Source organism: Melanerpes formicivorus, unplaced genomic scaffold (genome assembly GCF_026170545.1).
Source record: "Melanerpes formicivorus ecotype bairdi unplaced genomic scaffold, bMelFor1.0.p_v2 SCAF_24, whole genome shotgun sequence".
In the NCBI taxonomy this organism is placed as follows: domain Eukaryota; kingdom Metazoa; phylum Chordata; class Aves; order Piciformes; family Picidae; genus Melanerpes; species Melanerpes formicivorus.
The window spans coordinates 8,483,751-8,509,094 of NW_027142376.1; the positions used below are offsets into that span (position 1 = coordinate 8,483,751).

Here is a 25,344-nt window from a genome sequence, read left to right on the forward strand (position 1 = left end):
TTAGAGAGGGCTGCAGCTGAGTTCCTGGACCTCAGCCATCCTCTGAGTAGCCTAAACTCCCAGGCCCTTCCACCCACGTGTTGTCACTGGGCTGAAGGGAGCAAGGAGTGGTTTTGCTTTGCTCATTTTTTTACAAACAGGTTTCTAATCTTTGGCTCTGCCTGTGTGGCAGAAGGACCAGCCAGGCAGGCACGTGCCAAGAGGGGCACTGCTTGGGCTCAAGCTGCTTTCAGTGCTCTCCTGCTGCTGTGGAGCAGCCAGGAGTTGCCAAGCTCCATCTCGGAGATACAGGCAGCTTTAAGAGTGACACAACCAACCCCTTCTGCTTAGTAACTGGGTGGAACCAAACCTGCACTTTCAAATGCAGAATCCTAAGGTCATTTAGGGTGAAAAATACCTTGAAGCTTAAGTCAGTCCAGCTGTTTGTTAACCCAGCACAGCCAAGTCCACCAACAAACCTTGTCCCTCAGCACCGCATCTACACATCTTTTAGTGCTGTGGAATTGAATCATACTCAGAGTGACAAAATGTGGGCTTGTAGCCTTTTCTTTTTCAGTGAGCAGTTGCCAAGGTGGTTTCAGGCAAGTAAATTTTCTGTTTGAGACTGCTGCTCCTTGTGAGCCAACAGCTTAGAGGGTGGACTGATCATCTGGAGGTCCTGGCTAGTTCTGTGCTCACGTGGAGTGTGGCAGCAGCAGGTATTTGTCATGAGCAGCAACTGAGCAAGGTGCAGACTGATCTGCTTACTAATGCCCTTCCCAAGGTCAAGGTGAGGGCTGGGAGTCTTTAAGAAATAAGTTTCTGTGGCTTAGTAGTGATGTGGCAGGACCTCTGGTCCAGTGCTAGGAAAAAAACCCATGGCTGCAGAAGGATTAGGCAAAAAGAACGTGATAAGCACATAACCTGCCACACCATAACCTGCATGAGGTGGGCAAGACCTTGAGCAGCAATGCAGTGTAGAAGCTCAGCTCTTTGAGCTGGAAGTGTGTGTGGAGTCACAGTGGGGAATATCAATGACTGATATCTTCTTACAGAAGAGCTGGGAGTGAGGCAGCAGCTACTGTGAGGTGAGTTGAGACTTGAGTGTCACAGGTTCACAGAAGCACTCATTTTGTGTCACTGCTTACCACAAGTGTGCAGTATCCAGGGCACTTCCTGGCTCTTTGTTAGTTTTCCAGCACAGGGCAAGTCCAGTGTGGAATCTGAAGCAGTGTTTCCCCTGTGAATGTCTAATGGGTGCTGTCACTGGTTTCAATTCCCAGCTCTCAGGCAGATGTTGCTGTGGCTTCCTTAGCATTTGAAATTCTGAGACTGGTGAGATGTGACAATGTCCAGCCTGCCAAGTGACCATTGCTGACTGGTCTGCAGAAACTCACAGGCTGTGTGCTGTGCAGCACCTCAGGCCTGCAGAAGCAGCTTCACCTGAGCACAGCAGGAGTGAAGAATTTAGCTACAGCTGTGAAGGATTCTACTCAGAAGCCCTCATCATCAGGGGGCTTACCTACACCCCTGGCACCTCGCTCACCACCTCTGGCCTGGTCAGGATTCTGCTACAGCTCCTCATACCTCCCACCTCTGGGCCTTGGACAAGTGGTAAGACACAAGGTGCAAGACACAAGGTGCCTGGGATCTGAGAGCAGAACCTGTTGGTTGCACAGAAGTGCCCAGCCCTAGAGTTAATGTGACAGTGATGGGGAGCACAGAGCCCTGTGCAACTGTGTACAGAACAGAAGCAGTTGTCATTGGCTCGGGGGGAAAGAGCAGCAGTTTAAGTAGTTCCTGTAGTTGAAGTCACAATAGCTTTTGGAGTCATAGCTCTTGGAGAGAGGCCCAGCAAGGATTGCTGTGACCTGGATCATGTGTTTTTGGGGGCTATGCCTTTTTTCAAAGGGGGGTGTTAGCATCTAATCCATCCCTCCTTTGGGAGGTAGGTACTCCAGTGTTGGCAGCAAGTGTAGGGGTGGGGAGGGTGGGGAGGTTTGGGGGTTCTTCTGGGGTGTTAGTTTATTTTGGGGGGAAGAGTGGTGGGAAGAGTTGTTTATTCTTTATCTTTGGTGGCAGAGCCCTTCCCAGAGCCCTGGGGGTGGGTGTTGGGGTATGGAGCCTGTTGTTGGGGTGAGAGTTGGAAACTAATTGTTTTTTTTTAAACACCTGTAAGGATGAAGTCTTGGCTCCTACTTGACCTTGCTGGCACTACATGATGTAGTTAAGCGCTTGGCAGCCAGCCTTTGACCAGTGTACATTAAATAAATAGCAGTTATGGCAGCCCAGATAGCATTTCACTGTTTGAAGCTGCTGTTTGTCACCACTGTTCAGCTTGTGAAAGAATGCTGTCTCACTTCCTCTTGAAGGCTCACCTCATGCCTGCGACTGGCACAAGACCTTTGTGTCAGGAAAGAATTTATCTTGCACACCCAGAGCCAGGCTCTGTGAGCACAGAGGCTGAGGAGATGCATGACAGCTTAGGTCAGGTTTTCACCTGGTTTGGTGAGCCTGTGGGCCCTGCTGGGGTCAAGGGCTGCACTGGTGGAGGGTCGCTGTCAGCTGCCCCTGCTGCTGGCTGGAGTCCCTGTTTGAAAACAGGTGAGATGCTGAGCCCCAGGAGAAGCTGATACTCCTGGGAGGCTCCTGCAGAGCCAGCAGCTGCCAGTGCATAAAGAATTAAATTCTTCTCCCCTGCCTGCAGCATGGCTCAGCCTTAGTGTGTGTTTGCTCCTCAAAGCTGCCTGTTGCAGCCTTCTTGAGAGCTGCTGCTCCCACCCAGCTCTTGGACAGCCCCAGGGTGCAGCCCAGAGGGAGGTAGGCAAGTGCTCTGCCTTTACCTTGCGCATGCTCTCTCCTTTCCACAGCTGGTGTTAGGAACACCTGGCTCTTAGTGAAGGGTTCTGTGGCAATGGTCCTGGAGTGCAGCTGTGTACAGCTGAGCTGCTGTACAATTCCAGGACCATTTTCAGGAAACCTGATAGGGCCCAGCTCCACTTTCTGTTCTGCTCTGAAAGAATCTGACACAGAGTGAATTAAAAGTTTACTTTAATTTTGAACCATCGTATAACTGCATTTTTCTCATGAAGCATCTGTATCACAGCAGGCTACAATAACTTTGGGATAAAAGGCAACTGGTAAACTGTCCAATACAAGGTTCCAAAGAAACAGTTCTTACTGGCCCCTACCCAGACATATCCCAGATAAAGTTTTTGATCAAAAACATGAAATAGATCCACCTGCTTATTTTAAGCATATTAAAAAGGAAACTAATTGGACCATTTCTATTTGTCTAGTTTTTGTTTTTTATACAAAAAGGCTACACAATGTTACACTTGATTCTGAGTACAGTTAGAGCGGTTATGAATTAGTGTTCTACACCTTTACTCAATCCTTAAAAATTAGAAACTGCTGGAGCATATTCACTATAACTTAATACTACCAGAGACTTAAACAAAAAAGAAAACAACCAAACAAACAAAACAAACAAAAACCAACCAAAAGAAAAAACCCAACCCCAAAACAAAACAAACCCCCAAACTAACAACAATTACTGCGAGAAGAAAGGCTACTCCCAAAGCAAGCAAGGTCAGTACCATTACAGAGATTTAAAAAAAATAAGAACTTTTTAACAAGCAAGGCTAGGGTTTGAGAAATTCCATCTTGCAGTTCAGTCTTGTGCATCCTTCCTTCCTCGAATCACTCCCAAAATCCATTTGTATTATTACTCCTCGACCAAAAAGGACCAGAACAAAAAGTTTACTTCAATTGTTCCCATAGGAAACTCAGCTTGGTTAGTGTGTCAGGCACTTTCTGAGATACCAGCCCACCCCTCGAGCCCTCTCAGCAACTCTACAGCCAATCAACGCAAGGTCAGTCAGATGATACAGCTGTGGAGAGAAAAAGAGACAAGCGTCAGCGCTGCCCGCCCCGGGGCTGCCTCGGCTCTCTTTCCAGCACATTCTAAGCCTGCATGAAGCTGGAGCACAAGACATGGCAGTTAATCACTTCCACACCTCATGGCAGAAGGCGGTTGGGAGTGTACTGCTGTGTTTCCAGAGCGTGCAGGCACTGTTCTGGCACACTGGGACCCAATGGAGCCAAGCCCGCCCTGCCAACCAAGTCCTCAGGCCATCATCTGCTTTGTTCTCTTTTGGTTTGAAATTCAAGGTTGGAGCTTCTTACCTAAAGGATGATTTACAGGTCAGTATCGAACCAGGCCAACTGATTACTGTCACCTGGAGGCAGCCCATCCATAAGGTCCTGGGCATGGCCAAGATCTGGCAGACCATCAACTGGGTAGTCAGCACCAGGGTGGTGGCCACCCATTTCATGTTCCATCATAGGGTCCATACCCAAGGCATCCTGACCGTATCCGCCCGAGTGGAAAGAACGGTAGCTAGGATCTAAGAAAGTTAAAGGTGGCAGAGGGAAAAAAAGCATAATGTTAACAGATGTTAGAGGCATCAGAAGCTGCAAGTATCAGTGTGTGAGAAGATCTCTGTAGCCATCTAATTCTTTTCTAAAGCCCAGCCAAATTCAATACAATCTATTGCCTGCCCTTATTGGCTGGTTCCACTGTTGGGAACAGCCTCCCGGTAGGGTTCTGCAGACAAAGCACACTGCAGGCAGAAGCACAAGCAGATTCCAGCCAAGCCATTAGTCTGCGTAATCAACACCACTATGATTCAACAACGCTGCAGCGAAACCAGGCTCCAAGACTGTAGACTTGCTTCTGAGAGCCTGGTCAAAAATAGCTCAGAACCCTCAGATGGGACTGCACTCAAGTCTGCAGACACTTGCAGACTAAGGCACTCAGCAGCAGCTTTTTTGTTTTAAAGAAAAACTGCACTATTGGAATTGTCGAATCCATTTGTACAGAACATAGAAGATGTCTGGAAGCTCAGTGGGAGATTCCCCCACAAGGCTCAGCCAGGGCACAGCAGTTCTGCACACTGGGTGCAGCCAGTGATGCTGCAGAAATGGGTTATTTGAGCTGGCAGCTCCCCATCTGCCTGTCGGTCTGCAGCACCTCACTGAGGAGTAATTCACTTTGTGCTCATTTGCAGTTCTCCTTTAAAATCTCTGCCTTGGCTGACCCAAAGGGAAGCCTGGCCAAGGGGAACAGAGCAGACATACCATCGGGGCGGTATCCGAGGGGCTCTCCCTGGGCACCGATGTCCAGTCCAAGGTCCGCCGTCTAGATACACACAGAGGCACAGAGCAGTTTTAACAGAAGGGCTTTGGGCCAGCACTACTCATCCTGAATCTAAAACATTTTGAAGCCTCCCCCAGATCCCTTTTTAGTCACTCTTCTACAGCAAGTGCTGCAGCATGGCATGCGAACAGGAAATGCTTTTTCCTAGGTATCTGCATCCAGCTGCCAGGCTCAGCCATAGGAAATCTCCAGCTCACTGGAGGAAAGGTTCACTTTGGGAATGAAAACAATGAGGCAGGCCTAGGAGCATTCCTGCCCAGCTTCTACAACTTCAGAGATTCCCAAGCCAACAACAGCTTTTTAGAGTTCTGCAAGGCCCTCTCCTAGCTTGCCCAATTGCAGAAGTAATTGGCTGGAATGATGCAACTGCCCTACAGGCTGGCTCAGCACTGTTTCATTTCAGTTTTTCTTCTCATTACTGGGGTAGTTACAAATTTTGGACAAACAGAAGAGCACTGGAACAGCACACATCAAGGGCTACTATCCTATACTTAGTAAACACTTACAAGGCAAGATCAGAAGCCCAGCTCATCTGAAGAATCTGGACTTAAGACAGAATGAGAGCTCTGCTTTACCCCATGCACAGACTGTCCTACGCAGCTGGTTTGAAAGAGGCCTTGCAGGATGTTTTATGTTTATGCTTCCCTCATCACTCACACCTCAAGTTTTTGCACTCAAGAGTTCGGTGGGTTATGACATGCAGCAGAAACTTGTGCAAAGCTCTTCTCTACAGCTTTGCACACTAACAGTGAGATATGAACAGCAGCAGCAGAGAATGGGCTCTTCCTATCTACAAGGGAAGCAGCAGCTCTAAGGCTGCTTGCCATGGGTTCACTGAGCCTCAACATCTAGAGAGAGCAGGAGGAGGTAGAGCTGGGCCTGTTTTCCTGATGCATCTGCACTTCACTACTGAAAAGAGGAAGGACTTGGGAAGAAGGTCTCCAAGGAAGCAATAATCCGTAAGAGCACAACTCACCTCATTCCAAGCCATGGGCTCAGTGCGGAACAGGGAGCTTGTGAGCTCCACTGAGAGCCGCTTCTTGTAGTCTTGGGGTTTGTCCTCAGACATCCTGAAGAGCACTGCAGCTGCATAGGTTGCTGTCAAGAGGAGCAGTTGTTTTAGTAGGGGCTGAGTCTTAGCAGCTTTTCTAACAAGTACAAACCCTGTCTTTTAGGGTTCACTTACCAACACCCTCATTCCTAGAGTGAAGCAGTTCTGTTAGAGGGGCAGTTGCACCTTCAGCTTCAATTGCCTCAGCTGCTTCCTTGTCTTGAGCCAATTCACAAAGTACCCCTGCAGCTACTCTCTGGATGTTCTCAATGGGAGAGTACAACAACTGCAACCAGAACACAAAGGTTTCTTTAACTTTTCAGCACAGCTCTACCAAGGAAGCACGTGAGCCCTTTTCCCAGTCCATCCTGAAGCACTGCCTGGAGCTCCTGCTTACCTGCACAAAGAGTGGAATGGTGTTGAGGCCCCTGATGACAATCCGGTTATGAACATCGCGTGCAAGGATATGCAGGGCTCCAGTGCAGCCCTCAACAATCTCCTCCATGCGCACACCCTCCTGGTTAGGGAAAGAACAGGTATCTCGTGTCAAGTCAAGAGATGGCATATTATCCCCTCCTGTGACTGGCAGAAAGCTCATCAGCCTGCTGACAAATCACTTTTTCCCTGCATATGCCCCCTTCCCAGCAGGGCTCATGCCCACTCTGCTGCTGGCCTTCAAAAGTCAAGATGCCTGGCAGGGGCTGGCCCAGTTCACCCAACTGAATTCAGTAAGTGAAGCATCTCAGGAGAGCTCCTTCCACTTTTCACTGTTGTTTCAGTGCAGGATGAACTTTGTCTGACAACACCAGCTCTTCTTCCCCCAAGCTGCATTAGCCTGGCAATTTACAGCAACAGAGAGGCCCCCTCCTGCCTCTGAAGTATGAGCTGCACTGCTGGACTAGTAGGGTTTGCTTTCTTTTGTCCATGCTGAGGCCAGTTCCCCTGTGTTCACGTGTTTGCCGGAAAACAAACATAAAACAAAACAATGAACAGAAAAAACCAGGACTGATCTTACCACACTGACCTGGTACCTAAACAGGGGAACAGGCCAGAGCCTGTGCAGCTCCTCACTACTTCAGTAACTTTAAGCACCCTTGGAAATACACAACAAGCTGTGATAGCTTTCCTAAACATAAGCTGCTGAGAAGGGCAAGGCAGCGCTGGCTACCTGGTAGAAGCTTGCTTGCCTTGCCAGAGTAAGCAGTTTCTGCGATCTACAGCATACAAAAGCTCGAGAGGTTCGGAAGTAAAATAAGAACCAAGGTGCCTTCGTGCTTAGTTAAGACAAGCTTTGGGCCTGACAGGACAGTTAGGTACTTGTTCCATTCCAGGTAGGCTGCTAACAGCTATTTAGACCAAACAATGGAGGGGTCTGAGACAAAGCCAGAGACAAGGCCAGTCAGCGGTGGCACTCACCACAAACTGCTGCTGTGTGCCGCCCATGGAGGTCCGCCGCTGGGTGTCCTGGTGCGCTCTGACCAGCAGCTGCACTAGCCTGGGGATGGCTCCTTGCTCGCGCAGCGGGGCGTGGTTGGCAGGGCACAGCGCCAGGTTGCGGATCAGCCCCACCGTGGCCTGCAGATGACAAAGGGGTGGGGAGGAAAGGTCATGACAGGGCTGCTGGCTGGTAGCAATCCCTTCTTTTTATCAGTTGATCCCCAAGAGACAACACCAAGCTGCTCAGCTGAAGCAGCTTTCCTCATCCAACCTTACAGCCCCCAGCACCTTGGACACAGAGTGGCATTTAAAAAGTCACCACTTCTCAGAGCTGAAAGCTGTTGGCCACTCCTTACCTTGATCAAAGGCCAGTGTGAGGGTGGGTGCAGCAGCTTCACCACCACCGGCAGCCCATAGTGCAGGCGCACCGCGTTCTGAGCCATCTCCGCCTCCTGGTGCCTGCTGGTGAGGTGCCGCAGGGCGCAGATGGCAGGCTCGGTGATGTCCTCCCTGTCGCCGGCCCGCAGCACTGTGCGCACCAGCGCCTCGATGCCGCCCACCTGGCACACCATCATCTTGTTCTTGTAATTGTTGCAGGTAAGGTTAGAAAGGATGCCGGCAGCACAAGTCACAACATTAATATCATCTGATCCTAGAAGCTGAACCAGAGTTCCTAGAAGGCCTTCCATGCCCTCCTGCAAAAGAGAGGGAAGAACAATTCAGACTCCTCCCCTGTGTTGGCTTTGGACCCTGACCACTTAAGGAAAGCCACTGACCTGCTTTGTGGCAGCATCTGACAGATTCCTCAGAGTCCAGAGGCAGTTCTGCACAAGACGCTGGCTAGGATCTGTGAGGTGGAGTCCCAAAGCTTGCATCCCACCTACAAGATGGCACACATTTGACACTATTACTCACATGTTTCTCTTGTGAACAGTCAGGTCCTTCTCTTCCTTCAAGTCTGAGTGCATCTCTCAGCAGATTCTGGGTGTTTCTTGGCATTAATATCATAGTATGGCTAGGCCCTAGCACTTCATCACATACAAACACAACCCAAGATCCATGTTGTAACACTGGGCCTTTCAAATGTATGCACATTCCACAGGCTCCATTCTGGCAGTGCTCAGTCACCAAGCCACCCAGCTAACACTACAGTAAGCTTACTCAACCCCCCTTGCCTTTTACACTTCTGTATACTGAAGGCCTCCAAACTAGTTAGGGACTGAAGTACCAGCCACCAAAGTTCAATCCTTCACGCTGGCAGTTTCTCCTCTTGTGTGGCATGTACTGATCCTCACATACTATCTAGCTTTTGAAGTTAATGTGGGTTCAAGGCACTTACCAGCCTCAACAATAGCAGGTTTGTTGCTGGAGCAGACTGACAACACCTTCAGCACCCTACTTGTGGTCCACAATAGCTTCTCATAAGTATAGGTCCTCATTATGTTTACTAGAGCCTGTGGTCCACCACTGGCCAGAATAATCAGCTGAAAGACAGCAAAAATAACATTTAGCTGCTACTTCCTGTGCACGTCAGAAGTAATTGCTGCTGGCTTACACCCATCACAGGTTACAGATCTCCAAAATACTGCTCACATCTGCTGCTGTGGATAAGTTCTGCAGTCTCACTGGACACAAGACTGCAATTCCTGTGTCCCACACCTCTTGTGAGGTCAGGATTGGCTGGGCAAAGCCCAGCGTGGGTGAAGATGCCTAGTAAGGAGATCAATACACAGGCACTGCCTGGCCCCTGGCAGCAGGCTCGCTCCTTTGAAGTGCTTCAGAGCAGAGGCACTCACCTTGCTTTCTTGATTGCCATATGCTAGAATCTGAAGGCAGTCTGTTGTGATGGCCAAGAATTTGACATTTGTCTTGTTGAGCAAGGCGACCATTTTCTGCAGCCCCCCAGCCAGCCGCACTGCCATCTTGGCCCCTTCCTGATGCAGCAGGAGGTTGTGAAGAGTTGTAATGGCATAAAACAGCACCGAGTCCACTGGGGACCTAAGGAAGGAAACCGCACCCTTGAGTAGCTGCACCTACCAGCACCGACTCAAACCCCCACAAGTACCACCTTAGCAGTGCACATACCCAAGCATTTTGACCACTCAACCCCCCACAAGTACCACCTTAGCAGTGCACATACCCAAGCATTTTGACCACTCAACCCCCCACAAGTACCACCTTAGCAGTGCACATACCCAAGCATTTTGACCACTCAACCCCCCACAAGTACCACCTTAGCAGTGCACATACCCAAGCATTTTGACCACTCAACCCCCCACAAGTACCACCTTAGCAGTGCACATACCCAAGCATTTTGACCACTCAACCCCCCACAAGTACCACCTTAGCAGTGCACATACCCAAGCATTTTGACCAACGCTGGGATGCCTCCCGATTTGAAGATGGCCAGCAGGCCCTCCCGGTGGTGCGAGAGGTTGTGTAGCGTTCCTGCAGTGCAGCGGGCTGTCTCCACGTCGTTTGTGTTTTGCATGGTGCGGACGATGGCAGACACCATTTGGGGGGACCTCATGATGGCGTGGCGAGACGCTTCCTTCTTGGACAACTGGTGCACCATAACCGCAGCCTTGTTCACCACCACCTGCACAAGTCGGAAGCAAGCTTTTAGTTTTGAGGTCGGGGAAGAAGCCCCACAAAGAAGCTAGCCGGAGGCAGAGGAAGTGCTTACCTGGTCCTCATCATTCAGCAGTTTGGTCAGCTCTGGGATAGCACGAGTTGCCAGCTCAGCATCATCTTGGTAGTTTATCAAGTTGACAACAGCGTGCTTCAGCATCTGGGAGGGCTCAGCCAGGCGCTGCACGTTAGTCGGGTGAGCAGCATCGAACTGCGTGGATGGGATCTGCATTCCCTCATCCAGCGTTTCGGGGAACATAGCTGCACGCACTCGCTGAGCTCTGGTCATCGCGTACTGGCCATCAATATCTGAAAAACAAGGTAAGTCACTACCTCACACCAGAGGCAAACAGCTCCACTTCTAGGCTGGTAAGAATTCAGTGCTGGGGGTTCTGCACTGCTAGGCTGCAGGTCTTAAGCAAACAAGTGCAATAAGCAAAGGCCTTACCAGCAACCTGCTCTTGGGTGAAGGACTGGGAGAATCCCTGCTCCCACTCGTACAGCACTTGCGTTGTGTCCACATCTTCCTCTTCAGGATTTCCCTTGCCACTCAAGGAGGGAGCAGTTGTTGTGGCTCCAGAATGGATACCAGAGTCCAGATACGATTGTTGCTGCCAGTGACTGACTGCTGCTTTTCTGTCTGGCTCCATTGCCATATCCAACTCCATCAAGTCAGCTGTAAGAAATCAATCATGGTTGAACATGAAAGTTCAGTTACACCAGCATACATCAATCCTTCAAGAGATGACACAGGTTTTACATGAAAATAAACTGTCACAGCTACCTCAACCCAGAGGCAGCACTGCAAGCAAGACAGCAGTTTTAAACTGAGGCTTCAAGCCACAGCACTGCAGACATCTATAAACCTAACAGACAGAGCCAGCACTGCCGTTGTGACTGCCTTTGTCTACTGCTTCAGGGTTTCCCTTTCCACTTACTACTTGGCTATACTTCAGGGACCCAAAATGCTTAGGATGAGGCAGTTTGAGTTCCAGCGTAAGATACTCAAACACCATAGTAGAGCAGATATTATTCAGTCCAAGTAACTTAAAGAAGGGGAGTAAAGAGCCAGTCTAGTCACTCTATCAGTACTGCTAGATTCTTGTAACAAATGAATACATTCTGTACCTTGGGTTGCCATCTTCCTTGTGCTCCCAGAACTCTTTCCTGCTGCCTTTCAGAGACCCTACAAAAAGCAAAGTTAAAACTAGTTAAACACTAATCAAAGCTGGTAAGATTTCATATTACAACACTGGAATTGCAAGCTAAGGCTTTGCCAGTTCATTGCTACAGTAGATAAATGCAAATGCTAATTAGCAAAGCCCCATGGACACAGAAGAAGGAGATGTATTACCCAGACTTTACCTGGCAGACTAGATGTAAGAGATTCTCCTCTTAACTGCAAGAACAAAACCACAGCCCCAAACCTGACCATTACAGAGTCATTTTTCACTTCTCTATCCTTGCAGAAAAGGTACTCCAGACGTTAAATTCCACAGCTTGGACACATGACAAAGACAAGGGCTAAATGCCTCATGTCCCTCAAAGACAACTACTCTTTGGAAACTAGCAAAACTGTTTGAAACAAGGCTACAACAGGTTTTTGCAGGGAAAGATGAAATGGCCGTTTAAGACAAACTGCTATTATTTCAGTGGTGCAAAGACTACCTACATAGTTATAATTTAACCTACTGCTTTCCACATGAGGAAAAGTTTCTTCCTACACTAAACAGTTTTCCTTGAAGCTATCCTGAGAGCTGAACCAGCCTCCTGTCAAGATAACCGGGGGCAGGAGGCTGAAATGTGATCCAAATGCCCTGTCAACATTTTCAGTGTGCACCTCCATCTGATCTCACCAAGCAGCACAGAAGTGTTTGTACCACAAATCCGTTTCTGTGTTTGGTAACCCAGAAAGAGAAATTCAAGGCTACAGCTTCACATGAAGTCACTCAGAGCTGTCATGCCTTTATTTTGCTTGCACCCCTTCTCCCCACAGTCCAGCCCTGTTTTCAGCAGAGAGAGTTGGTGACTGCCCTCCGGGGAACTGGCTGAACAGACATGTTGGTAGTGAGCATAACCATCTCTTCCAGCAATCAGCTTTCAGAGTGCTGTTAGGTGTTAGAGCTATGTTGATCAAAACATCCTTAGACAATGAAGTAAAGGCAGGCCACTAATCTCTTTAAAGGACAGATTTGCAGCACTGCATCAGAAGGCCCATTTGATGCTGTATTTGTGTAAAGGCAGATCTCCCATTTCAAGTTTCCTTCAGGAGTACCTTTTAGAAAGCCATAATTAAACAGAAGGCAGGCCTGCAGTTTAAGAACTCTCACTGAATAGATTAGGCAACTCTCAGGCAACCTTCTATTTCACTATCCCTGAGTCAGCTGCAGGATAGCCCAGCAGCTCCTGAGCAGTCTCCTGAACTTTGCTGTACAAATGCCAATGCTCTTTGTCCCAACTCTGCACTCCCACAACTTCTGGCAGCAACCCTTCTCTGGCTCTTTTAAAATGGACAGTAGATCTCCATCTGCCAGCAGATTAGCAGCACTGAGCTGATTTAAGGCACAGCACAACATATGGTAAGTACCCTGCTATGCTGCTGGAAATGCTTCAGTCCCTAAAGCAGTCCTACTCCACAGCCTGGAGAAGACTGCCAGCTCCAGCTACTCCTCAATCTGCATGGAAGATGCATTGTCATACCATTTTTTTTTTCCAGTCCCTTGGACACTGGATTCTTCCAACGTGCTGTTAAGAGTTTGGGAGTAGCAGTAGTAAGGGGTAGTGAAAACTCAGTCATTCCATCAGTTGGCCATAAATATAGAAATTCTCCAAGTAGCTAACTTGGAGGAAGTGCCTCTACAAAAGCCCCACAGCTGCCTGCAGGTCATTTTGGCAGCCCCACTAACACCTTCCAACCAGGAGGAACTGGAATAGCACTAAGAAGGGCAATGTGTATCTTGCTCCCTGGAGTCCTCAGTAAGTCAGACATTTCCAATCACCGGGCAGTCCCTAGCTGCTGTGCACGATCTGCAATATGCTTAGTACAAAAGATCTTCTTTCATTCCTGTCTCCTATCTGAAGGCTACTAACCAAACCAGTGCTAAAGTTAACATACTGCTGGATGAACCAGCTGAGCACACTGACTATGCGCTGAGATATTTACTACCACCTCAGATTCAATACAACACAAGGTTTGGGAACAAGGGTTGTAATCTTTTTCCACTGTTGAATTGTGCACATATGAAGGCAGCTGGCTTGCAGCAACTGCAGTCTGAAATGGTAGTTTCAATTTCAGCATCCTGAGGAGATCAGAAGAGCAGCTGTACCATTAGGTACAATCCAACACACCAGACTAGCCACTGAACTGCAGCTCACCTCCAAACCAACAGCGAGGAACATCTGCAAACCAGCAGCTGAGGACACTGGCTGTGTTCAGCACTGCATTGTCAGTCTCACAGGCAGTATGCTGCTGCATCCAAATCTGCATTTCATACATGTGTGACACCACCACTCCAGCCCCCCAGCCATTCCAGGTAGCTCTTTCATTTGATGTGAAATTGAGTTTAATCCAACCTAACTGCAGCCAAAGGTAGCCAGGGTGAAGGAGTACATTCCGTTTGGTTCTAAGGTTTCTGTAACTGATGCCCTCCCATTCTCCTTCCCTTTCTCTTCTCCTTTTGCAAAAGGGGGAAACTGAATCCAGGCAAGCTGCTGATTTTGACTTACTGCCTGTTATGGCCAAGGTTAACCACTACATTTGCAAAGCCTCAGAGTAGGTACAAATGTTTGTGGTGTTCATTTTTCTGACAGAAACTGGATAAATGCAGGATGGGGGTGAGCTGGGTGTGTGTGTGAAAACAACAAAAAACATCCTGCTAGGTAATTAAGCTTGTAGTCCTCAACCATGAAGCATCTAGCAAGCTCGTTTAAATCAAGCTCCTCTTCACATTTCCTGGAGGACACATGACTAGTGGGCATTACATAGTCAAGGTCAGTAATACAGACCTTCATCAAGGACTCAGTTAAACAAACAAACCTTAGCATAACTGCAAGCTCCTGTAAGCCTCAGTCAAAGACTATCTGGTACTCAAAGTCCAGATGTTAGTAAACATCATGTTATGCAGAAGTTCCTATGGATGTATTGCCAGGAATTAAGGGACTGGTAACTTCATAAAAACCTCCTCCTCCTGATGTCACTACCCACTTGTCTACCATCAGCAGTGCTGGGTCTAACCAGAGGCTTAGTTTTTAAAACCAACTCCTGCACAGGGGCGGTGGTGGAGTCGCCATCGCTGGAGGTGTTCAGGAGAAGACTGCTTGGTTGCATAGTTTAGTTGGTTGGGTGGTGTTGGATGATAGGTTGGACGTGATGATCTTGAAGGTCTCTTCCAACCTGGTTTACTCTATTCTATATCATGTCCCACCAGTCCCAGCCTTGCACCAGAGTTCTAAAAAGCCTTGAGAAACACTCCTGCAAGCTTGGCAGGCCTGGGAGCTACATCATTTCAAGTAACTTCTCCAGAATGCTAATTTCTTGGCTTTCAAAGGAATGACAGGAGAGTATTTTGATGAATAAAATAATCTAGCTATTAACATCTGATTTTGGTGTAGGTTTAGGCACATGCCAAGGAAGTCAGAAGCCCACAGCATTTCTCTGTGTACAGAGAACTATGAGTACAGCCTATGGAGGAAGGAGGGGGGACATTACACACACACACTCACAGTTACCTGCCTGGGATAGCAAGATCACAGCACATTTGCACCTCTGCTGCAGTTTATCAAACCTAAACACGTTTCCTTTGTCAGCTAAACCAGTTTCCAAGCCTATAAAACAGCTTGGATTTGCAGCTTGTATTAAAGAAAGAGGTGTTCATCTTCTTTCAGGGTTGGTACCTTAATCTTAACAGAATCAAGATTACACCTGACTGATCTGATCAGGAGTCTTCCAGGAATCTTTTGCTCAAAAGCAACATCTTACTGATAAATGCCATCAGCATGACCTATTTAAAGGGAACGTGCCTACTGACCCTGTTTTCACACCAGGTTTTATCTAGGACAGGCTAAGAAACTGCATCTTTAAATGATCATCAGAGCTGAACAACAGCACATTTGCTTACACAGAACAAGCAGATCTTGGTCCTCATGAGAGTTAGAGCAGTTAAAAACATGTACCATCCAAACACCAGTGTGAAGTAAGTGTACTGGAAGAGAGGTTTTCTCCACTGCAAGCTTTACCAAGGTGTTACTGGATGCATTCCTTGGGTTCACTTTTGTAAGTGGTCTTGTTTCAGGCAATAAGTTGTCTCTATGTCTGCTTTAAAGACTCAGTAGCCAGAATACACAGGCAACATGAGTTCTACAACTAATACCACCAGGTAACTACAGCACTCATTCATGTGATCCAAGAACAGATATAAGAGGTTGATGTAGCAGAAGCTTCTGAATTTCTGCACTGTCCCTAAGTGAAAGATGTGAAAAATCCATTGAACTAAAGGATTCTTAAATAATAGTTAAATAAAGAAACACTGGAAGTTGTTCTTCTGTTTCCTAGAGAAGGAAGCAGGGGGAGGGGGAATCATCTGAGTGAGACAACACTGACAGTGGAAATATGAAAGAAGCTTTCATGGTACAGAAGCTCTTTCAGGCATGAGTGGCTGACCTGGCTGCTTCAGTGATTTTCAGTCTAACCTATACCACAGCTCCAAGCATTCTTGCAGCAGGGAAACCCAATGCTTTTAGTCTTATGAAAACATGATCCAACTGAGGTAGTCACTTCAATATTAATTAGGACTAGGAAGACTAAAAAGTTTCTTCCTTCAAAGAGGGAAGCTACAATGAGTTTATACTTGCCTACTCATTTTTAAAGTCTATAGCTGGAGAAAACGTGGCAGCTACAGTTTGGGAGGGATCTGAAGAAGGGAGAAACTGCAGCTGGTCTCTGAGAACTGATTTTTCAGACTGCATATCCACAAATAAAACAAGGATGATTCTGGACTTTCATTTTGTGTCTTTAAAGGTTGAAGAAGTTCAAGATGTTTTTGTTTTTTTTTTTTTACCATCAGCGATCTGTTGTAAACATTTAATTCCTTATGCAAATGTGGATAAAGTCCTCTTTTCCCATATCCTCCCAGATACTCCACAGAACACAACTTTCAGGACTTGTATTAATTCTGGAGCAAAGTACATTTTACAGGCAGCTCTGGAAGCCCTTCATATGTCAGATGCTTCTGAGAAGTCCTGGAAGCATAGTTTCAGTGCTTGGCGTTTTAAGAGATTTTAAGCTTACTCCAGGAAGTACAGTTGGTGTTTAATTATTATTATTGAATATAAAGAACAGAAGATACTGTGCACTCCAATAGTCTGTGCAGCAGCATTTGCAATCCCCAGTCATCTTGTCCACCAACAGAATAGCTGTGTGCACTGATGGAGATTATTTTGAAGCTAAAGTTATGTGCAAGCATTAGAGGGCCTTGATTATTGTGAAATCAGTCACCAGTAGTGATCTATGGATTAGTAATTTTAATTCTTCCAATCCCTCCTCACACCAGCAGTTTAAGGACCTAAATGGACAAAAACTACTCTGACACTCATTGAAAACTGCCTCTCCAGCAATAGTTTGGGGGCTGTAAATTGTCACATTAAACAAAGCAATGGAACCCTTGGATAATTTCGGAGACTGTTAGTCTACCTCTTTATCTATACCAGGAATCTGCTTCCAGCAGCTTACTATTTAATACTGGGTAAAAATACCTTCTTGTAGGTCATCTGAAGATATCCCAGGTAAGTGTAAAGAACTTGCACAGTACTTTTTTCCTTCTGATGTAATGCCAAACCATGGAGCCAACTCTAAAAGTAAAACACCATAGGAGTTTTCAGAGCTCTAAATTATTTACCTTCTTATGCATTAGTAGCCTTCCCTTCCACCTCAGAAGAAATGCCACAGCAAAAGATGGAGGAGCATTACTAACCTGTTTTGCCATGATATAGCAGCATCAACTACTTCAGTAGTTCTGCTGGAAACTAAGAGGTACCAATAATCTTAACCTGTATGCCACAGCACACACCCCACTGGAATCCAGCTTACTGAGCCCAGACTGCAACAGATCAAACTCATTCATAAACTAACAACAAAACTGCTCTGGGCATCTCCCTCAAGTGACATTTGCCTAGCATCATTCAATCCAACCACTCAGCAAGAATACTCACTCCAGTGATAAAGTCAATATCCTGTGTAATCCAACCAGCTCAAATTTATCCAAGCTAGATACTTCAGGCAATGCGTTCTGCTGCTGCCTGCAGAGATCCCTTGCAAACAGCAATATGTTCTAATTTAGATTTAGCCAATCAGATCACAGTCAGTTTGACTCTGAGCCCAGAATATACAACAGTCTTAAAGTGCTCTTTAAAATATCTTAATAATGAGATCTGAAAATCTAAGATCTTTCTCCTATCAAACATTAACAATTAAGAAATATCAATAGTGTCTGCTTTCCTGACCTCAGAGGTTAACAGGTTGTAACTTCCAAGCTTTAAATATCCTCCATACAGGCTGAAGAGGCAACAAACTCAGATAATCCAGAGAAATAAAGTGGAGGAGGGGTATTTGACAAAACACACAATGCTTACTGCAAGTTAACTCTGCTTTCAGACCCTGGCTTTTGCTGCTTCGTTTCCACTTCATTTTTTTCTTCCTTCAGGCATATTTTGCTATTACACCAATTGTTTTGGCTTTTGAGCCTTTGTCTTCTGCCTCAGACAGGATCTAAAAATCCCTTTTCATATCAAAGGCAGAAGAGGCTCTCTGCATTAGCTTTTTTAAAAGTTTAGTGCTTTATGTAAGAGCTCATTTGATGCCAAATCACAAAATAAAGTGTTATGCTTATTTTAAGTCATCTCAGCAATCTAGGACCAATTAAGAGCACAGTAGAGTTTCTAGTCACATGCTCATTACCTAAAGCAAACAGCATGCAAATGCTTCTGTTCCTGCTAGACTTGTAAGTTGATTACAACTGCTAAATGGAACTGAAATGCAGGCATCTGGTAGCCTTGACTAGACTAGCTGTACTAAAAGAGGATTTATCCCTCAAAAAATGTCTAGTGAAGGAATGACTCGGGTTACAAGGTCAGGAAACTCGAGGCTTGTCTTTGAATTCATGCAGCCTTAAGAACACATAGCAAAGGGGAGGGAAACTTTACAGCAGAGCTGTAAGGCTCCGTTCTACCACACTTCATTAGGGCTGGAGCACCCCAGTGTTCTGACACCGCAGGACACTCAGCTGTTTTACTCAGGCCCCCTTGCTCCCTAAAGAGACAGCAGGCTAGTAAAGAATTTCACTTCCCAGACCGATTGCCAAATGATCGCCTTTGACAACTCAGCGCATTTCAAGCACAGTTGAGGCTACAGTCTAAGTGCAATAAGCACCACATTTCGTTTTGCTCACCCCCCCAACTACAGAATGCCACGCACAACACAGGTGGTTTTAATCGACCACCGAGGAGCAACTTTAACCACTGACCAAAAGGTCAGGTAACAAAAACGTATCAGGCATGGACTTTGTGCGCTTTCACTGCCGGATAGGATCTTCCAGCTGCAGGCATTTGAGTGTTACTGAGACACAGCACTTCCAGCAACTAACAGCTTGTGTGATTAGTCAGGTCTTCACAGGTACTAAAGGTTTAAGTACCCTTTTAAAACCAACCCATTAAAACTTTCAATAAAGCAACAGTTAGCACTGGCCTGAGAGCCTTGCTCAGCCAACAAATACTTGAGGTAACTCATCTGTAAGATGGTGAGAACCTGGAGGATTCACAAGCACATCAACTAAGTTACGAACAAAGTAATAAAGTTCACCTGGGCACTGATCTACAGCATCGTTCTAAGAGATGACCTTTCAAACTTTAGAACCTGGCAGGAAGCCTCCCCCAAAAATTGAGCTGGCGATATCATACAAAGGGTTTGCAATAGCTTTGATGCACTGTGTTTTACTCTTCAGGACAAACATTTTAGAGAAGCTTTGGTGGAAAGTCCATACTGACACCCAGAGATATCAAAAGGTACTTCGGGAGCAGTTAACGACCAAGCGACATAATGTCTTACAACTGCCACTGATGCCCCACAGAGTTTTGTTTGATGCTGGCCAGAGCCTAAGGCTGCCAGAGCCACATGGCAGCGTCAAGACCACACACACCTTTTCACACAGTCCTGTACTCTCTGCTACTGAAAAGCATATTTGTGCTGTTGTAGCCGCAATCTCACAGCATAGGATCTTGTCACTTCAGAGCCGTTAGTGTTTGGATCCACAGCACAATCATATTCAGGGCTTTGCAAGAGGTCTGTCAATGCTTTGTATTCAAAATCGGGGGCAAGCATAAACGGCAGCAAAAAGTCATCTTCTCAAGAAGAGCTGCACTTTCCACACTGGGCACCTGTCCTCTACAGAAATCTGTTTTCAAGAGCTATCTATAAGCAGCAGCTGTGCTCAAGCTGACAGAAATTAACAGGTCACGTTTGAAAGCAATGGCAAGTAGACTAACACTAGCAAAACACGGATCACTTTTCTGGTAGGCAAGGCTGGCTCCAAGTAATCATGGATCCATCTCTGCCCAACAGAGGAGCTGATGATGATCTTTAGGTAATGTGAGCCACTGCTTCAACTACAAATCCGGTGTTGCACATCCAGCTTGAGGAGGGGGGGAAGCAGTAATTCCACATGATGTACAGATCAGTCCTTGGGCACAGGCTGCACTAAAGGACTGCTGTCTATGACAGTTACATTATGTTCATAAACCTGAAAGTTCATAAGATTATCAAGCTGTAATCGTTTTGACCAACTAAGCACAACCAACTCAAGCAGGCAGTCTCCAAACTAAGTCTCTTGCTTTCAGAAATGGATCCTCTGGTCACTAGGCAAGCAATTCCAATGAGGTTTTGTGCAGCATTCGTTATGTTTGTGTATTCTATGGCTGGGCAAACATCAAGAGCAGTTTTATTATCACAGCTCAGAGAGTTCCCACACCTTTTTTTGCAGGTATCTATACCTGCAGCTCATCCCTGAGACAAGGTTGTGCAGTGTTTCTAAGGTTTAGGTTGCCAGCAGCACTCTGATACTTGCATTGGTTTGCAGTTTTCAGTCCACGTGCCCCTACGTTAGCTAAGATGCCTGTAGTTGAGATGGCAGCAGCCAGGATCAAACACTTTCAGTCTTACCAAGCCACATAACACAAGCTACTGTCACAACCATTTAGAGATAACCTTTGGAAAAATAAATATTATACCACATGTCATTTAACACTAAAAGTTCAGCAACAAACCACTGTCAGCTCTAAGGCTTCCTGCCCACTTTGTTTTCAGGTATTGAAGATACCTAACGGCTCAGCAGTCGTTTCTCCTGGTCCGGCACACCACTACCAAGGAGGTGACAACCACTATGTTACACAAGTATCTTTCCCTTTCCTCTATCTAGAACTTGAAACCTTGTTTTCCACTCTAATACAGCAACAATTTAGCAAACCATCTCCCTGCCAAAGCACCAACCGACCATAATCTTTTCTTCTTCATCTGCAACCATGTAGCCAGCCCTGAAAGTAGCTGTTAAACATTAATCTCCACGGTTAAAGAAACCAGAGTGATAAGTCACAATTGCACTGACACTAATGAAAGGCTGCTGAATCTGAAAGAGGCTGCCTTTGCCTGTCAGAATAACTATATATTTACAATCAGACATACCAACACTCCAAAAAAGTACTGTTTAAGCAACAAACATGCTAATGAGGTCTGACTCTGCAAGATGTTTCTTCTGCTCCCAGTTAACTCAGGCAAAGTGCCAAGGCAAGAAAGAGCATTTATCTACACCTTTAGGATGTCAGGAGTTCTGGCCACTGGAGGGCACCTACATTGCTGCCAGGACAATACAGAACTACTTGCTACAGTTGCTGCAGAGTTGGCAAACTCCTCCAATTGATCCAAGTCTGTTTAGCACAGTAAGGCAGCTTAGAAACCCCAGAAATGCGCACTGTGCATGTGTCAACTCCAGTCAGACCCATCCAGCTCACACTACCTTTGTAAAAGCAGCAAACTGAAATACTAGATTAACTCTTCCAAGCTTTAAACAGAATTAATTCATCCCTTCAACAAGGCCCCAGAGTTGGTTTAGTATTAAATAACACAGCAAGTCCTTTATTGCTGCAATACCGATCCAGCCAGTGTTGTTTCCTAAAGCAACTTGGAACACCAACAAAACGTTCTTCTATGATGAAAACTGTAAAGCAACATCTGCACCAGTACTTCCCAGGGCATGGAAAGCACAGGACACATTTTTGCTTTCACATTAAATCACAGCAAACAGACTCTTGAGGGCAGGCTGAGCTACAGGTATGTTTCACCTGGCTCACCTTATCAATTTGGTGTTCTTTGCAGACAGAAATGCCAGAACAAGGCTTCCGTTAGCTCCCCCTTGCACTTGAAACTACTTGTCAGTACAATAAACTTCTCGGGCTCCTCACCATCATATGACAGGATCACAGGATGTTAGAGGTTGGAAGGGACCTCTGGAGATCGAGTCCAACCCCCCCACCAGAGCAGGATCACCTAGGGCAGGTCGCACAGGAATACATCCAGCCGGGTCCTGAAAGTCTCTAAAGGAGACTCCACAACCTCTCTGGGGAGCCTGTTCCAATACTCTGTGAACCTTACAGTAAAGAAGTTCCTCCTCATGTTGGGACACTACCCTCTTGGGCTAGAGCCTGATCAGCTACAGTAAGCTTTACCATGGAATCAAGTGCCAGAAATGGTTATTAAGTGTTAACCATTGTCGGGCTACTTTACTCTGCAAGTCTAACCAATTCAGTTGGTGCATAACATCAAAGCACCCCCAAAACAAGCCTTCCAGTACTGAACTAGAAAGCCAGTAACACTGCCCTGCCCGTCTGACCGGGGTAATCGCTTTAGCTACAGACAAGAAAATTCACAGGCAGTACTGACTGCCAAGGACTTTGCAGAACGTTGCAAAGTTCACGTGGTACCATTTCTAAGTCCTCCAGCAAACCAAGGGGCTCAGAGCTTGCAAATGGATGATGTGAGGACCCGAGAGCAAGCCTCAGCTGCCTGCAGAGTTTCTCACAGAGCTTTATCAGGCTTCACCGAAATATGATGTCCAAGATAAGTAAGGTCGGTCCTGATTTTCCTGCCAGGATACGCTGCCTACCAGAGTCACAGAACAAGTTTTGCTGCAAGCAACGGCATAATCACCACAAGCCCTGTGTTACCAGCCTTAACGATGAATTAACAGGAGTGATTTGCATTACTGCTGCATTTGCACACCAGTCTGCCTACTGGACATTTAGCAGGAACATTCTCATCCACGAGTTTGCACCCTCAGACTGCGTTTTATATGAACGAAGCTTACAACAGCCATGTTTCTCGTCCCATTCTTGCCACTTCCCTTTCTACCTCTCAAAATACTGCAAAATTAGTTCAGAAGCCTACTAGTACTAACTTGTCTTTACACCTCGATTGAGTTTCTGAGCGGTGTGTTCTTAAGAGCTAAGCTTGGGATTGGCGACGTTACACCATAAAAGACCAACATCCATTTCACCACGTCTGAAGGGCAGCCAGATTTCATGGCCAAAATTTGATAAGCCATTTACTGACACACCACAGTCACAGCAAAACGCTGGTGTCCACAGCAGGCTCTAGATAAAGCAAAAAGCCCAGCCTGCATATTGCTTTGGTACAGAAAACAAAGCTGGAGTCACTGAGGCTGTAGCACAACATTTGAAGAACTGAATTTTCCAATCAAGCTTTACTTTGTACTAAATCCCTGCTTTTAGAAGCTATTGTGTGTTGCTTTGTCCTCTCTATCAACATGTTTTTACTCATTTCTCCCCTAGACTCTTTGAAATGACCAGCCACACAGACCAACGTGAGCATTCCCACGCCCAGGAGTTTGCGCCCAAACAGAAAATATCCAAGCAAAGATGACAGAACAACCCCAGCACGGCAAGTCACTCCATAGGATTTTATGCTGAACGGCTGAATTTAGAGAGCCTTAAAGCTTTGTCTGAACAACTAAGTAGCCTGATTTCCAGCAGTACGAGCCATTAGGCAATCGACACAGTAGCCACATACCTGCAGCCGTCAGCACTTATTAAAAGTGCAAGATTAACATCAGGTTCCTGGACTGCCAGTTACTGAAATTCACATTGCGACTTCACCCCAAAAACACCACTAAGTTTCGTCCTCCGTGCCGTTTGAAAGCCTTCCCGTTGTACCTTTTTGTCATTCAAAAGGAAAATCAGAATTGGCAAGTTGTTCTCTGGTGCCTTTTAGTATCGGGAAAACCCCAATCCTCTTTCAGCTAGTTGTCTCTCTTTGCTATAGTCTCAGCACATAAAGATCCTATTTTACTAAAACCCCTCCTTGATTTCCTTCCATCGACCTCAGCATACCAGCCCAGCCTCTTTCCATTCACCACTTGCATACTTTGGGGGATGGGAAGACCACAGATGTCTGGAATATACAGAGTGTCAGAACAATGGCTGCTCCATGAGAAAGAGATCAAGAAGTAGATGATTACAAAGATCAACACTGCTATTTCTAAAGTCACAAGTTGCCTGTAGTACCTTCCCAGCCTGTCCTTTCTTCCCAGGAGGGATAATCTCCAGAAGGGGTTTTGGGGAGGAGAGTCAAAAAAGCAGCAGCCCCACTTCCTACATCAAGTTTTAGGTAGGGATGAATGTAGGGTTCTGCTGGCTTTAAGAAACCCTGCTGTCCCAGGAGCAGCTAATTATGCACGAGAGCGAGTAACTAAGCTTTGGAGTACAATAAATAAAGGAACCACAACATATCTGGAGCCCCCTGTTCCGCGGCCAATCACACACAAGAGTCCTGTACCTTACTGGGACTAACAGCAAGCTGCCTCACACACCTCAGTAGTCGGTGGGGTCGAAGCCACGGAAAGCAGCAGACGACCCCCGCACTACCCCCAGCCACTCGTTCCAGGACTCTGGTAAGGTGGGTGTTAAAAACTTAATCTGGTTGCTCCCAGCTCCGCGGAGCTTCATCTCCGCGACACCCAGCAGCAGCACAACCTCCCCAGCAAATATGCGTGCAACTAAATCCGAAAACCCACAAGGCAACAGATTAGTTCTCTCCCGCTGACTGCGGTGACCGCGATTAGTTCATTATATTCGGCACAAACAAACCCGTCCCCCGCTCTCTTCCCCCTCCTACCAACAGCGGTGGTCTGCAGTCCGCCGCCGAGCCAGAGCCTCCCCCCACCCCGAACGCCGCACCAAGGCAGGCAGGAGCTGCGACCTCGGCCGCAAGCGCAGCCCGCAGCGGAGCCCCGGGCGGGCGGCCGAGACTCGCCTTCGCCGGCAGACCCCGGCAGCCACCCCCTCGCCCCAGGACGAGCTTCCCAAGAGACACCTCGGGAGCTGCAGCTGCCGCCTCCTACAACCACGCAGCTGTCCGGACCTCCCAAAACACGAACCCTCTCCTCCTTTCCTGCCCTCCTCCGCCCGCCTTTCTCCCACCCTCACCCACCCCCCTCAGCCCCATCCTTCCCGCCTCGGCGCCGGGCACACCCTGGACCCCCGCAACGCTCGCGGGACGCGGCGCCCGCTCCCGCCCGCCGCGAGGCGCCGCGGCCGCTGAGGGAGGGGGATGCGGCCCAGGCTCGCCCCAAGTTCCCGCCGGGGAAAGCGGCACTAACGTTGCAGGGAGGCGAGAGTGCAGAGTCCCCCCGGGCTCCGGCTGCTGCTGCTGCCGCCCGGGCGATCGCGGTCTGGTCCGTCTTTTCTTCCTCGATCCCTCGTCACCACCTCCTCCTCGCTCGGTTCTTTGCTTACGGCGGTACCCCCGCCGCTGTCCTCCCGGGTGGAGACCGTACGGGGCGGCAGTGTTAGTCCCTTTGCCCCAAGCGCCGCGGCTGCTCCCACTGCTGTACCGGGCGACAGGCTTAAAATGGCGTCGCTCACAAGGAGGTTCTTATAGTGAGAGCCGCACTCGACTGTATCCTGCCGC

At 47.3% G+C, this 25,344-nt stretch overlaps 2 protein-coding genes across 3 annotated transcripts in view; one reads left to right on the top strand and one right to left on the bottom strand.

Annotated features, from left to right (window-relative positions):
• ULK4 (unc-51 like kinase 4) overlaps nt 1-3,475 on the top strand; it is a 165,337-nt gene extending 161,862 nt beyond the window's left edge. The window contains exon 37 of the mRNA XM_068152788.1: nt 1,263-3,475. Within this exon, the coding sequence (XP_068008889.1) occupies nt 1,263-1,347 (85 nt within the window). The 3' untranslated portion in view covers nt 1,348-3,475. The remainder of the gene's footprint in view (nt 1-1,262) is intronic.
• On the bottom strand, nt 3,014-25,310 carry CTNNB1 (catenin beta 1). Of its 2 annotated transcripts, XM_068152803.1 has the most exons (16): nt 25,034-25,306; nt 11,448-11,505; nt 10,768-10,995; nt 10,375-10,628; nt 10,049-10,287; nt 9,485-9,686; nt 9,028-9,172; nt 8,465-8,568; nt 8,045-8,383; nt 7,668-7,826; nt 6,649-6,768; nt 6,387-6,537; nt 6,177-6,298; nt 5,122-5,182; nt 4,168-4,388; nt 3,014-3,872 (listed from the first exon to the last, which is right to left on the bottom strand). In XM_068152803.1, exons 2-15 carry the CDS (start codon nt 11,458-11,460, stop codon nt 4,180-4,182), a joined length of 2,346 nt encoding a protein of 781 aa, XP_068008904.1. In that variant the 5' UTR covers nt 11,461-11,505; nt 25,034-25,306; the 3' UTR covers nt 3,014-3,872; nt 4,168-4,179. The 2 variants fall into 2 exon arrangements, with proteins under 2 accessions (XP_068008904.1, XP_068008905.1); XM_068152804.1 differs by lacking the exon at nt 4,168-4,388 and having other exon boundaries at nt 25,034-25,310.
• Nucleotides 25,311-25,344: the final 34 nt, after the last annotated feature.

Coding starts and splice junctions, on each gene's coding strand:
- CTNNB1 (XM_068152803.1), bottom strand. Junction 7,827..8,044: donor CACACTGGCCTTTGATCAAG/GTAAGGAGTGGC, acceptor TGTCATCTGCAG/GCCACGGTGGGGCTGATCCG. Junction 4,389..5,121: donor CCTCGGATACCGCCCCGATG/GTATGTCTGCTC, acceptor TAACTTTCTTAG/ATCCTAGCTACCGTTCTTTC.